We start from the raw sequence: 13,751 nt of genomic DNA on the forward strand, positions 1-13,751 counted from the left end.
CAATGTTTTTCCCCTTTTATCTTTAGTCCCCATAAAGACGATCTTTTAATATAAGGGGGATCAAGGGGGATCAAGATAATTAATATAATGAATCAAGATATTGATATTGTTTTCTATTGCAAGTTTACTGTTTAATTATAACCTAAGGCAGATTTAATATATACAATATAATGATGGTCCAGGCAGCCTTTAAAGGACACCTGTCATCAGGTCTGTGTCACTTGTCCTGTCACCACTACCTGTTGGAGCAGATCACAAGGATCCAATCACAGGCTTTATCTAGTTATTTCACACATTAATCATTATAAAATCATCTTTTCTTTATTATGTAAATGAGGGTGGTCACATGGTCCGAGGCAGTGATGTCACCACAGTTCCCCCTCCCCTCTCCTCCCCCTGCTCATGTCTGTGTGTAATGTATAGTAAAGCATTGCCAGTGTGTGTGCTGCATCTGCTGACATGCTGCATCCTCCTAATACACAGAGACACAGACATCAGCTACACAAGTACCTGACATGTTCTGATATAACATGGCTGCAGCCTGGAGCTGTTGTATCTCTGCTATACGCACACAGGCTGCAGGGGGCCCCAGCACCAGGAAGCTGGACAGCTTGAATATGCTAATGACTCATTGGTCATTTCACAGGTCATTTGCATACAGCTTTAGGACCTCATTGCTTAGGTTTCCAGGCATGTAGAGGGACAATGAAGGGATAGAGGCAATGCTCTCTAATGGCAGTTTATAAATATATATATACTTTAGAGTGGTTATTTTGCCTGACGGGTTCTCTTTAAGAAGCTCCAATACTCCAATACTGCGAATATTGCCGGATTGGCGGCCGAACAGCCAATTTGGGAATTTACTTCCCTAGCAATTAACCATGTATGATGTCTGTATGATGGTACCTTTTTTATGCCTTTTTTAAAATAATGAAATAAATAGAAGTTTTATTGCACTTTATACTCAAGCCTGGCTGCTGGATAATCGTTCCTTTTGTTCCAACATGCACTGACCAGGCTCAGTATGTCCGCGCACCGGCACCTGATGCATGACCACAGAAGGGTGAGCTGAACTTCTACTTTTCTCTTTTTCATGTTCCAGGGATATTTGTATTAAAACAATGTTCCTGTGTGAAGATAATTTATCATAAAAGTAGTGATGTTGTACCTTAGAAACGAGATGGCTTCCTGGGATACGACCACCTCAGATTATGGCAGCAATGGCTAGACATGCACTATTGAGCCCTACCACATGGCTTCAGCAACCATTACCACAGGACAGCTTTGGGACACGGAGTATCTCTCAGACATTACATATACAAAAACCTTTTGTTTCTTTGTGCAATCACTCAAGCAAAGGTGGTCGTATCCAATGACAGTCTTTTTTCTAAGGGACCATATGACTACATTTATGAGAAATTATCTTCACACAGGTTAATTTATTTTTTAATAACATATAATTGAAAAAATGTTTATATATGGCAGATTAATTAAACAGAATCTGAATGCTCAGATGAGAATATCCCTTTGATTTCCGATCCTGAGGATCCCCCTTTAACATAATCCAAAAAATACAAATAGGAAAGGAATAACTGCACATATATAAGTAACCTTCTATAATAATAGCCGAAATGCATTGATTTTCTCTATAAAAAGCAGAAGAAAAAGTCACTTTTTCGGGTTCAGAAAGTAGATGCGGTTATTTTAATGCAACCATTTCCAACAAGCCATTATCAGAACAGATGCAGCACTTATGAAAGTACCTGTTAAAGAAAATTGTATTCAGATGAATGTTCTCCGCTAGATAACACCAATGGAGTCCTGATGGTTGATAAGGTTTACTCTACCAAAATGGACAAAGTTGAGTGTAATATAATAACTCAGGAGAAGACAGCCGGGCCGTAATAATGTAATAAGCGGAAACAGATGAACAGTAAAGAACTATGATTTAAATAATTCCATAGGGCCTAGGTAGAACTTCCCATAAATTTATACAAGAGGAGTTTATTCAAGTAGCAGTCATAATAACTAATGCTATCAAGTGCAGAAGATTTGTAGTAGACTCTCCTAAAATAGAGGTGGTCTGGGCTCCGTTTGATAAAATTATTCTATTTTATATCCACGCTTAGAGATGGCCTTCACCAATCACATAGAATTGCTAATATCTCTATGTTTAAGATGAATAACATCCACATTATCATGATACAACTTCCTCAGTTCTCTTTAAATCAAACTTCATACACTCCAAAAGATAAGAACCTCACATGGATTTTCTGAGGAAGCTGTTGAGATAAAATATGTATACTCCATCAGAGGCTTCAGATGCTGAGCTGTTAGTCGGATTTGTATGCCGAAGACTGAGGTGCCGGTGATCATCAGCAATCACTGACAAAAGTGGAGTCCTGTCACAGTACGTAAGGGAGAAAAGCTCCTAAGAAAGGCATCATCATTTATCTGATGGATGATCAGCATAGACAAAGCAAATTATATTCTCCCAAGACTAAACTGAATGGACACAAAACATGGGATAACTGCGATAAAGATTTGGACAATGAGAGGCTTTATTTTAGGAATCTGCATAGCCCTATTATAGATCATTTGTTCTTAGATAAAAATTTATAGTAATGGTCTACAGTCATAATGACATATATTACATAGCAAAGCACTTGTTCTGTGAATCCTATCTGCACAGTTCGACTGTCCATTGCTCACTGGCAGAGATTCACAGAAGTAACTATAGGTACAGTTGTGGACCACCTAAACGTACCAGGATAAGGAGAATATGAAAAGGGGATTTGAGAAGATCGATCAGACGTGTAGCACCTAACAGCACCGGATAAAGAAAACAAAGAACGGGACGGGAGAAGGAAAACTAGATGTGGAGCACCTAAAAGTACCAGATCAAGGGAACATGAAACAGGATGGTAGCAGGAAGACTAGGGGTATAGCACCTAACAGGACCAGATCACGGGAACATAAAACAGGATGGGATAAGGAAGACTAGGTGTGTAGCACCCGACAGAACCAAATCAAGAGAACATGAAACAGGATGGGATAAGGAAGACTAGGTGTGTAGCACCCGACAGAACCAAATCAAGAGAACATGAAACAGGATGGAAAACAGAATGGGACCAGGAATCCATGGGCTATACTTTGTAAACAGACCAAGAGGACCAAATGGCGTGTAGATTGCAGAAAGGGTTGGGTGGAACAAGTATAGAACTTGGAATGGAACAGGAGGACAATATGCGAGATGTGGAGAGAGGCCAGAAGAACCAGTAACAGGTCTGAAATCCCAAAAACTGTTATGCAGCTAGAATATTATACTATGCTACTATATGTAGTATCAAAGATTTGTGCCAAGAGCATAGTCAGGAATATCGAGAAGTTAGGTAGCAATACAAGAACTACGTAGAACCAAATCAGCTTAAAGCAAGGTCCACAATAATCATGAACGGATAGAACCATGTCAGAACTGTGCTGTAAACTTTGCGTTGACGATTGGAGAATGATTGAACAAAGTGGCTGGTGATAGCAGACAATTAATGTATCAGATACAGCTAACTAGATAACATCAAATCTCAAAACCAAGAAAAGCTTAAAGCGTAAAATACCAGGAAGAATTAATTTGTAAGAATGGAGATTGAACAACACAAATAAAGACTTTGAATTGGTTAGTACATAGCCTGCAGTACTTATGTTGATGGCTAACAACCAAAAGGATGGATGGCACAAGAGCAAAGAGTGGAGAGTTAAAGCACAAACAGCACCGTCTGTGACAATCTAATTGAGATTCAACTAAAGCTAATCAAAGTGGAGTTTAATACATGGTAATGGTAAGAGAGAATCGTGGTCCTCACAATCAGGAACATAACTTATAATCCCTCAGCAGGAATAACAAAAAGCTGAGACAAACATTAGATTTACTAACCCTTGTTGAACAGGTTTCTAGATGGGCAAGGCTCATTAAAATCATTGTTGCATCTGATTTTATGTTGCAACCATTTTTGTTTTGCCGTTATTTTGGGTGTCATGGGGCAGGGAGCAGGCACAAAGACATGCATATACAAATGTTGAATAAACTAGACCACTATAGCGTATAGCACAATCACATTAACTACAGTTATTAATGACCATTACTAGGTAACTTAAAACCTACATTTACGAATGGCTATTGCAAGTAATGTAACTACTGTAGAGCCATTGATCAGTCATCTTTTCTGATGGAAAAGAAAAAAAATAGCTGCTACAAACAAACATGGAAATATCCATCATGTAAGTCAGTCTGGTAACTGCTCTATAAATTGTTATGACTGTAAGTTACAGAATGTGGTTTTAACTTGAGACCTACCCAACTTTAGAACTTGACTCTTTTTCTTTTCTTCTTTCTTTTTCTCTTGTCTTCTCTTTCACTCTCCCTTTTCCTCTTTCTCTATCGCGAGACCTGCTGCGAGATCTTCGACGACTGGATCGATCACTGCTACGGCTTCGAGATCTCTGGCGATGTCTTGATCTAGATCTAATATCAAAATATGACTTATTAACAGTTTTGTTACACAAATTACTGCATAACTCTGAATATGTTTTATTACTTATCCTGTACTGGATATATAACAGATTTTTTAAATTGGAAAAAAAAGGCTCAAAAATAAAGGCACAAAAGCTTCTTGGAAATTGTTCATTTCGTAATATACATTATATATGATGGGACTGTGATCTGTTCTGTTACATTCTGCATAATTTAATCAAGGGACAACAGACCTTTGGTTTTTTCAACTATGTTTAGCAAACAATTTTTCAGAATTAAGAACATTGCTAAACAATATTTTGCTATGATGTTATATAAGGCATCATTAACATCGTTGGTAGATTAAGGCATTAAAGAGAACCAGTCAGGCAAATTAACCCCCGAAATCAAATAGATTTTCATAAACTGCCATTAGAAAGCATTGCCTCTATCCCTTCATTGTCCCTCTAAATGCCTGTAAACTTAAGCAATCAGGTACTAAAGCTGTATGCAAATGACCTGTGAGATGTCTAATGAGTTATTATCATCAGTGGGAGGCACAGCCACACCCCCCAATGCTTGATTGACAGTCTGTATAATGGTGTGAGGTATAATGGTGTAATGGCTCCTCCAAGTGCATCCTGGTGCATGCACCCCAAGCTCCCTGCAGCCTGTGTGTGTGTATGAGATACTCCTATACACATGATTGACAGCCTTGCAAATAAACATGTTTTACTGATTCCTGTGGAGGTCCCCCAACTCAAAGCAGGGTCCTTTTTCTGTGTACCTACCAATAAAAATAGAGTCATGGCATCCGCTTTTGCAAATCAGTTGCTAGATAACCTAATCAAGTGGCCCTTCAAGTGATTGGGATGAGCTAGGCACATCATTTGCCAGCCTTACGTTTTTTGTTTTTTTTTGCAGATTTGCAAAAACAGATGACATAGAGACGACACACTAACTGGTTTAGCGAATATGCGGCTCGGGAATGGATTACACACTTGGTGACACATCATTAAAATGGACCACAGAACTTTTGTATCCATAATTCAATATGGAGCTTTCTAGTCCCATTTTACCAAACCAGCCAAAAAAATTTTTGTCCCGGTGACAATTGGATTTTCAAAATTTTTTGCTGTTAGGCCAAGGATTATCAATAAAACTCCATTACAGACACTTTACATCTGATTACATCTGGGGCTAAAGTATACAGAGAGCTTCACCAGGGGTCGCAGCGGGCATATGGGTCCGTCTGTAACTAGGGGGTTATCTGTAAGTCAGGTGTCCTTAAGTAGGGGACTGCCTGAACATGAATATATTTGTTCTCAAAGAGCCACAAAACAAGTGAAAAAAAAAAACTAATACTAAAAACACAGACGAGTCTTCCTTCCTCAGACGAATAATATTAATCACATATTATTACCTTCAATAAAAAAAACGCAAACAGATATAATATGAAGTAATCCAGACATAATTCAAATACAATCCTCCTGCACCAATAACACTTAAACTAGCTGCATAAAAAAACCACAAACCAAATTAATTGAAAAGTGGGCTGCCATAAAAGACCCAGTACTGTGGCAAAGGTTAAGTCACTTAGTCATGTTGAAAGATCTTCAAAGCCTCCTCAGATCCAGATAGGCCCATATGTTACAAAAATTCTGTGAAAGAGTCATTACGTTCCAATCTGCTTCTCATGTCGGGACTTACAGAACACACAGATGCTTGGCTCGCACCCTTCTCCAAGCCTCCCATTAGATAATGAAGGTTCTCCAATACCTCGCTATGTTACAGACCTAAAGCGAATGTCTTATTTTAATCCCTACCTAGCCAGGATGTAAAATTAATTCATTATAGATTGGCATCCTATGTCCCCCCAACTTTTTTATATTTTTTTTTTTAATTTAAAAGGGTCCATAAAAGTGCATTTACTTGCTGGCCAATAAGTGTTAATTTGCTAATTTCTTCACAGGTAATCAATTAAAATGTAAAATATTGGATAAAATTAGTTGCACTAAATTTAACAGCTGCTCCATAAGCATAATTAATTTCACAAGAGCCATATGTATCCTCGACGCAGGCAGAGTTGAAACGGAAAAAGGCAGATTTGAGAATAAGTTTGAGGAAAAATCTGCATTTAATTAGCAGGTGGGCACTACAACTGCATAATGTTTTATACATTTTTATTTATGAAGTGACAGAAGATCTGAAGGCTTTTTAGAATGGCGTTTATTGTTTGAATGGGTCCTGTTTTGCTGCATGCTAAAGTGATTTAAATCCTCATAGCTGTTCTTTGAAAAAAAAAAAAAAAAAGAAAGAAAAAAAATCATAAATGATGAAGGAAAACATGTGGAAAATTGTAAAACTAGAAAGAAATTGCGACAAAAAGCAGATACACATACCATAAGCAAGAGGAAACTACACTTAATTAAATGTACACTACATCTGGACTATCAGCCCCATAAAACGTGAAACTATTAATTTTCATTGTTATAAAAGGAAATGAGGTCAGTGTCATTGGGTACTTCCCAATATTTATTAAACTTTAGGGTGAAGATAGCTGGTTCCTCCCAGAAATCATATATTATGGGCTGATGGTGTATAAGCATTATCGCAGATTGTATTTCAGTAGAAGACCATTCATAAGCGGCATTAATGATCTATACAAGCCGCGCGCTAAAGACGAGAAGATGTGCGACTGAACTTAAAGTTCTTCAAATCAGAGAAGTGCAACCTCTGGCAATGCAGCTGTTACTAGACTACATTTCCCATGATGCTCAGTCAAGATAACAAATCACAAGCAAAAAAGCTGGCTCAGAGCATGGGAGACTTGCGAGGCTGGTGGAACATCACGGGGGAAGTAGTTCATGAACAGCTGGAGCGCCAGAGGTGACCCTTTTTTGCTTTAGATGTAAAACCTCTACTGCCATTAGTCTCACTATGTGGTATACCAGCATTTCCCTGCAGGAATCAAACAATAGTCAAATAGAGATGAGAGAGATATGAAAAAAAATCTATATTGTTTGCTTTTTTTAAAACAAGGCCAGAAATACACAAAATCAACTATTATGTCTGAATGCCAATTTCATTAGGATCAAATCAACGTGTAGGAGAAATGAGGCGAACACTATAGTAATTCCCAAACAACAAACATGGGAAATGTACAAATTATTCTTATAAAACTACAAAATATAGAACAGAAACGCTTAAAGGGAATCTTTAGATAGATTTGGGACACCCAGCCATACCACCCACGGGTTCTTATGGACCGGTAGTTTAGTGTCCCAGATTGCCCTGCAGCATTTAACCTTAAGGACGTGGGCAGTTTGAGGTTTTGATGAGTCTAAAGGACATCTACTACCAGGATGAAGAAATGAAAGCCAAGCACATTGACGTACTGGTGTGTGCCGCCTCAATTAGCTTTTCATAACCCGTTTAAAAAAAAAAAGTTTTTAAAATTATGAAAATAAGCCTGAGGGGCTCCAGGCTGCATAGGTGTTAAAAAGGACCTGTCACCCTCAAAAACCTCACTAGGAGCTGCTTACTAAAGTAGGCATTTCCTAGTACTAAAACAAGCATGTCAGTGTGCTTGGTTTACAAACCTGGATCCTGGTGGTTGATGTCCTTTAAGGCTCATCCCCATTATTTGCATTCCAACTTGTTGACTGTAACTTTTGTACACTTTTGCTTATCAAAGCGATTTTAAGCGATTAATTTTTTTTCCTCACATGTTGTACTTCATTTTAGTGGTAAATTTTGGTTGATAAGTTTTGTGTTTATTTATAAACAAAAATTTAAAACTGATGAATTTTTAGAAAAATTTGCCATTTTCAAAATTTGAAATTTTCAGGCAGTTTTACACTTTCATAATTTTTGGAATGTCAGGAAAATTTATTTTATCACATGACTGTATTTTCAAGGATAATTCAGAAATTAATTTTCTGGGGATCATTATTGTTTGTAACGAAATTGGAAATGTATAAAATTAGAAACCCCCTATATATCAACCCATTATCAAATCTGCACCCCTCAAACTATCAGAAACAGCTTTTAGGAAGATTGTTCACCCCTTGAGATCTTCATTGTAATTAGATCAAAATGGAGATTAAATTTAGAAAGGTCTAATTTTGTTGGTAATACATTCATTTAGCCCTAACATGTACACATTTCCAAAAGATACAAAGAGAAAATGCATCTTCAAATTCATTATGCAATTTCGGAGACCACCCACATGTGGATGTTACTTTTTTTAAATGGGCGCGCAGCGAGCCGCAGATGGGAAGGAGCGCCCAGCAGCTGCCACAGGATACCATAGTAAGACATTTTTTTCCTACGTTTTTAAAATTTCTCAAAATAAAACCTAATACGGGGAAAAATCTATCATTTTTGCATCGTCGTTTTCCAAGTGGCATAACATTTTTATTTTTTTGTCTGCGATACTGATTGGCTTGTTTTTTGTCAGACATGTTGTACCAGTATCATTCTGGAGAACATGTGTTTTTTTCATCAGATTGTATTGCATTTTATGTGGGATAAAATAGATAAAAATCATAATTTTTATTCTACAGGTTGTTACAGACGCGGTGATACTGTGTATGTGGGGATTGGTTAATGATTTTGACCTTTTTCACATTATATGTCATTTTATGTGTTAAATGGGATTTGGGGCATTTTTATTAATGTCTGTAAAAATTTTAAATTTCTACCACCACAGGACATGAACAAGCAATCATCTGATTGCTTATTCATGATAATACCCAGAAATACTAATGTATTGCAGGGTATTAGCTGCCTCAGCCTATGAACATGCAAAGGCCAACAATGTGCCTTCACAGCGATCGGCAACCCCCGAATACGGTGCCGGGGGGGGGGCATTGTGGGGGAGAGACTCTGAGGAGGCAAATTAAATGCAGCCGACAGCGGTATTAACAAATTAAACACCCGCGGTTGGAGTGTTTTATGATGCCGGCTCAGCTCCGATCTTGAGCTGAGCAGTCATCAGCTCTGTGTCAGTTCGGTCTCCAGGTGTCCCGGGCTGCTATCACTCTGGTCCATGCCCCATGTAAACAAACATGGCCGAAGAAACAGCACTGCTTTTAGCGCTAACCCGTCTCTATTCTCAGCATTGTTTATGCAGGGCGGGTGTTGGGCTCGGTGAGAAGCTAATGCAGCGCTGCTTCCGCGGCCATGTTTGTTTACATTGGGCACGGACCGGAGCGATAGCAGCACGGGTGTTATTATCCGGTTTTACCTCTTCTGTCATTTGAGCGGACAGTTGGATGCAAACTGTTGCAGTTTTTTTTGTACTTTTCTTGAGGTAACCGAAGGCTAAAAGAAGGCACACTATTTTTAACATTGTTTTCTATGGATGATGAATGGCTTTGATTTGTATCAGTTTGCACCTTCAGTTAATCCATCCATTTAAATTCCAGAGGTTGAATTTGACCTTTAGTGTCCAAAGCAGTGGAATTTAAAGAACAGATGGCTATTAAATGATGAAAAACGGCAACAAACGGAAAGTGAGGTATCAGTTTTTTTCAACTGCTCAGTTTAAAGGAAATCAACCATTTAAAAAAAAAAAAAAAAAACTACCAATAAGTATAAGTATAAGCAGAGTTTTTCAGCACAAAAAATGTGCTGAAAACCCCTAACTTGGCTTATACTAGAGTCAAGAAAAAAACAAAAAGAGAACTCACCTTACGACGTTCCCCGGCATCCATCGCGGCTCCAACACCGGGTCCCTATTCCGTCGCAGTCTTCGTGACACTATGGTGTCAGCTTGCGATGGATGGAGCCGATGTTAGAGCCGCAATGGATGCCAGGGAACGTCGGAAGGTGAGTCAGGCTAGGCTATATACTCAATGGTGCAGGCAGGCTGGCTATATACTCGAGGGGGCAGGCAGGCTATACACTAAAGGGGAGGCTGTCTATATAGTCCAGGGGGCTGGCAGGCTAAATACTGGGAGGGGGGGGCGTGACCAATTTATTTCCCACCCTCGGCTTATACTCGAATCAATAGGCTTTTCCTTTTTTTCTGTCAAAATTAGGGGTCTCGGCTTATACTTGGGTCAGCTTATACTCGAGTATTTACGATACTCACCTCTTCGTTACTCTAGTTGTTGCTCCTGGGGCGGTGTTCTTCGCAAATCCAGACACGCATGGATCACCCAGAAAAGAAGAGTGCTGGGGCGAGATGTCCGACACTCCGGGCTGCTAATTATGCTTGCCCCAGAACCTTTCTCTAATATTCTGGGAGAGGGAGGGGGCGTCACATGACAGGTGTGAATTCACACCTCTCACGTCACGTCACCTCGTTCTCTCATGCTCCCAGCATGGAAGAGGAAGGTGCGGGAGTGTTCATAATTAGCAGCCCGAAAATGGGCGGACATCTCGTCCCCACGGTCCGTGCTGCTAATTATTATTTCTTTTCTAGGTGGTCCTGCCGTGTCAGGACTAGAGGAGGACAGCGCTGGGATCAACATCAAGAGGAGTGAAGATGAGTATTCCTAGGTTGTTTTTTGTTTTTTGAAATAGTTGCTTTTCTTTAATATATCCATTAGAAAAACTGGTACAATTAAATACATTTTGAAAAACATACATTTAAATCACAAATGCCCGAAAGTAAAAAAAAAAAAAAAAAAATTACAAAAGCTTGGACACAGATGTTAACTGGCCCTAACTTACAACCAGTTTGGCAAATAGTATGATTAGTCTTATGATTAACATTGAAAATGCCCAATTGTGTAAACAAGTAGAGGAGAGTAACCGATTTGGCCGCCTTGCAGGAACTCATCTCTCTTGGAAACAAAAGGGGTCGTGCAAGTTTCAATGTCAGAGTCAAGAAACCTCATATTGTGATGCGTTTTTTCATTCTAGAATCATTGAACTGTGGCTTCTTCCACAAAAAAAAAAAAACGTTGGGATATATTTTTGAAAACTATTGAAGTAACTCTGATGCTGCCCCTACATTATATTCCCTTATTTCATGAGACAGGGAGAGAATTACTCATGGTGCCAATGGATGCGTTTTACCGGATATAGCCTTCACACATCAGCTCCTATTTGGGATTCCAAAGACAGAGATGGATACGTATACCCAGAACAACTGGAACAACTGTCATAGAAAGCCATGGAAACACTGTGTAAGACATGGACAAATCACATGTCTGGTACAAATATATCCCCATCACTTCCATTTAAACCATTTAAGAAGTGAAGGAAATTGGTTTTATGAGGGATATTGTTCATAAAACCCATAGGAATGCAAAAAGACATTGAGATAAGTGCTTTTTCAGATTACCACATTCTTAGACAAAAATTCGTATTAAAAGATGCTGAATGTATTTTTATCGACTCCCATTAAAACTGATTAATATTAAACAATATCCATCCATCTTTTAATCTCTCACACATCAGATACAGAAATTAAATTATCAAGCCAATAAGTATTTATTATTACCAAAAAATGAGAGCGCAATAAAATAAAATAGATAAAAATCATAATTGAATGATAAATTAAGTTGCAGTTGACAAATTCTAATAGGGGATAGTTTCATGAAAATACTAAAAAGGGGGATCCTAATAGAATACTTAAATTCCTGACGATGACCAAATTTGGACACATTTACTGAGGCCTTGACTAGGAGTGGATTAAAAAAAAAAAAAAATTTGTCTGTTACCATGCATTTATTACTTTTTTTTTTTTTATACATTTCTGTGAATGATGTGATTGCTAAACAAAAAAACCCTACAGAATTAGCAAGTATCAGTCTGAATACCGACATATAAAAATAACATGTGGGCCCCTAACCCTGGCTGAAATGACTGAAACCCCCTAAATCAGTGATGGCGAACCTATGGCACGGGTGCCAGAGGTGGCACTCGGAGCCCTTTCTGTGGGCACCCAGGCTGTTGCCCCAGGACAGAGTTTAGCAGACAGGCCTGGAATCTTCCTGCTGCTCTCAATGCTCTTTTAAGATGACACATCCTTGACTGATTAGATCTGCAGAAAGAGTGAGAAGGTGTGAACAGGGCCAGGTTATCTTTTGATGGCCCCATGATTCTTCCAGTACAGAAAGACCCTGGAGAGAAGCTATAATGATGTCTGAATTTGCCCTCCTGCTTGAATGTAGTGGAAGAACAGGGAGCAAAAAGTTACTGTTTAAATTGACAAGTTGGCACTTGATGGTAAATAAGTGGGTTTTGGTTTTAGTTTGGGCACCCAGCCTTTAAAAGGTTCGCCATCGCTGCCCTAAATGAATGACCGAGCCCCCTCACACAAAGAAAGGAAGAGCCAGCAAATTCTTGTCAAGTAGCAAAATATTAAAAATAAATATATTTATATTATATTTTATATTGTATTACAATAAATATAATAAATTGAAAAAATAACATATTAAAATAAGGGTCTAAAAATAACAATGCCTAACATTTGCTAAGGGCCATGAGCCAGTTTCCTGTCTGACTTTACATGTTATTTTCAGTGCTAATCTATTTAAGAAGTGTTTGCGCCATATGTGTCGGACACAACTGTTTTGTGTCATGGCTGCACTATTCTTCATGCAACGCAAATTTCTGCACTGAAGCGGGCATTCCGGTGCTCAGACGGATCGTGCAACAGATTTAACATGCACATCCGACAAAAGTGTGTCGAACGCCCCATGTTAATTGTGCACCAAAAAAAAAAAAAAAAAAAAAGTGGTGCGCTCTGTCGGAGCAGTGCAGGTACATGAAGAACGTGCACCCGAAATCCTGAATCTGGCGCTCTCTGCACACAACGCAGGTAAACTGCACAGTGTAGTTTGTACTGTTCTTAGTTAATGTGCCCAATGATCTTAAAAAGTTACAAACTTTTATCAAACTTTGGATAAATCAATAGTACAAGTGAATACACGTAACATATCTTAACAGAACAAAAAAACTCCTTCCTTCCTTCCTTAACTGTTTTTCTATCTTGAAAGCTATATGGACAGAAGCTCAGTGAGATGTCAGATTACATGAAATCTCCAAATCGAGATGGAAGTAAATGAGTGAATCACAGGAGGCAAGTTCCCCCAGCAGCACAAGGAGTATTACAAATATTTTAGACCGAAACTTCAAAGAAAGTCTTAGTAAACAAAGATTACAATTCACCGAACCACGTTACCGCTTGTACGTGATACTGCATGGACAGCGCATGGTTCTGTATAGAGAAGGCTCACAGACTGAGCCCTCACAATGTTGTGGGTTTTTTTGTTGTTGTTTG

The 13,751-nt window shown here is 38.7% G+C and overlaps 1 protein-coding gene across 1 annotated transcript in view; it reads right to left on the reverse strand.

Annotated features, from left to right (window-relative positions):
• Positions 1-13,751, reverse strand: part of RSRC1 (arginine and serine rich coiled-coil 1) — a 202,775-nt gene that overhangs the window by 168,414 nt on the left and 20,610 nt on the right. Inside the window, exon 4 of the mRNA XM_072142927.1 lies at positions 4,352-4,519. Coding sequence (XP_071999028.1) covers positions 4,352-4,519 — 168 coding nt within the window. The remainder of the gene's footprint in view (positions 1-4,351; positions 4,520-13,751) is intronic.

The sequence above is a fragment of the Engystomops pustulosus genome, chromosome 3 (assembly GCF_040894005.1).
Source record: "Engystomops pustulosus chromosome 3, aEngPut4.maternal, whole genome shotgun sequence".
Lineage (NCBI taxonomy): Eukaryota > Metazoa > Chordata > Amphibia > Anura > Leptodactylidae > Engystomops > Engystomops pustulosus.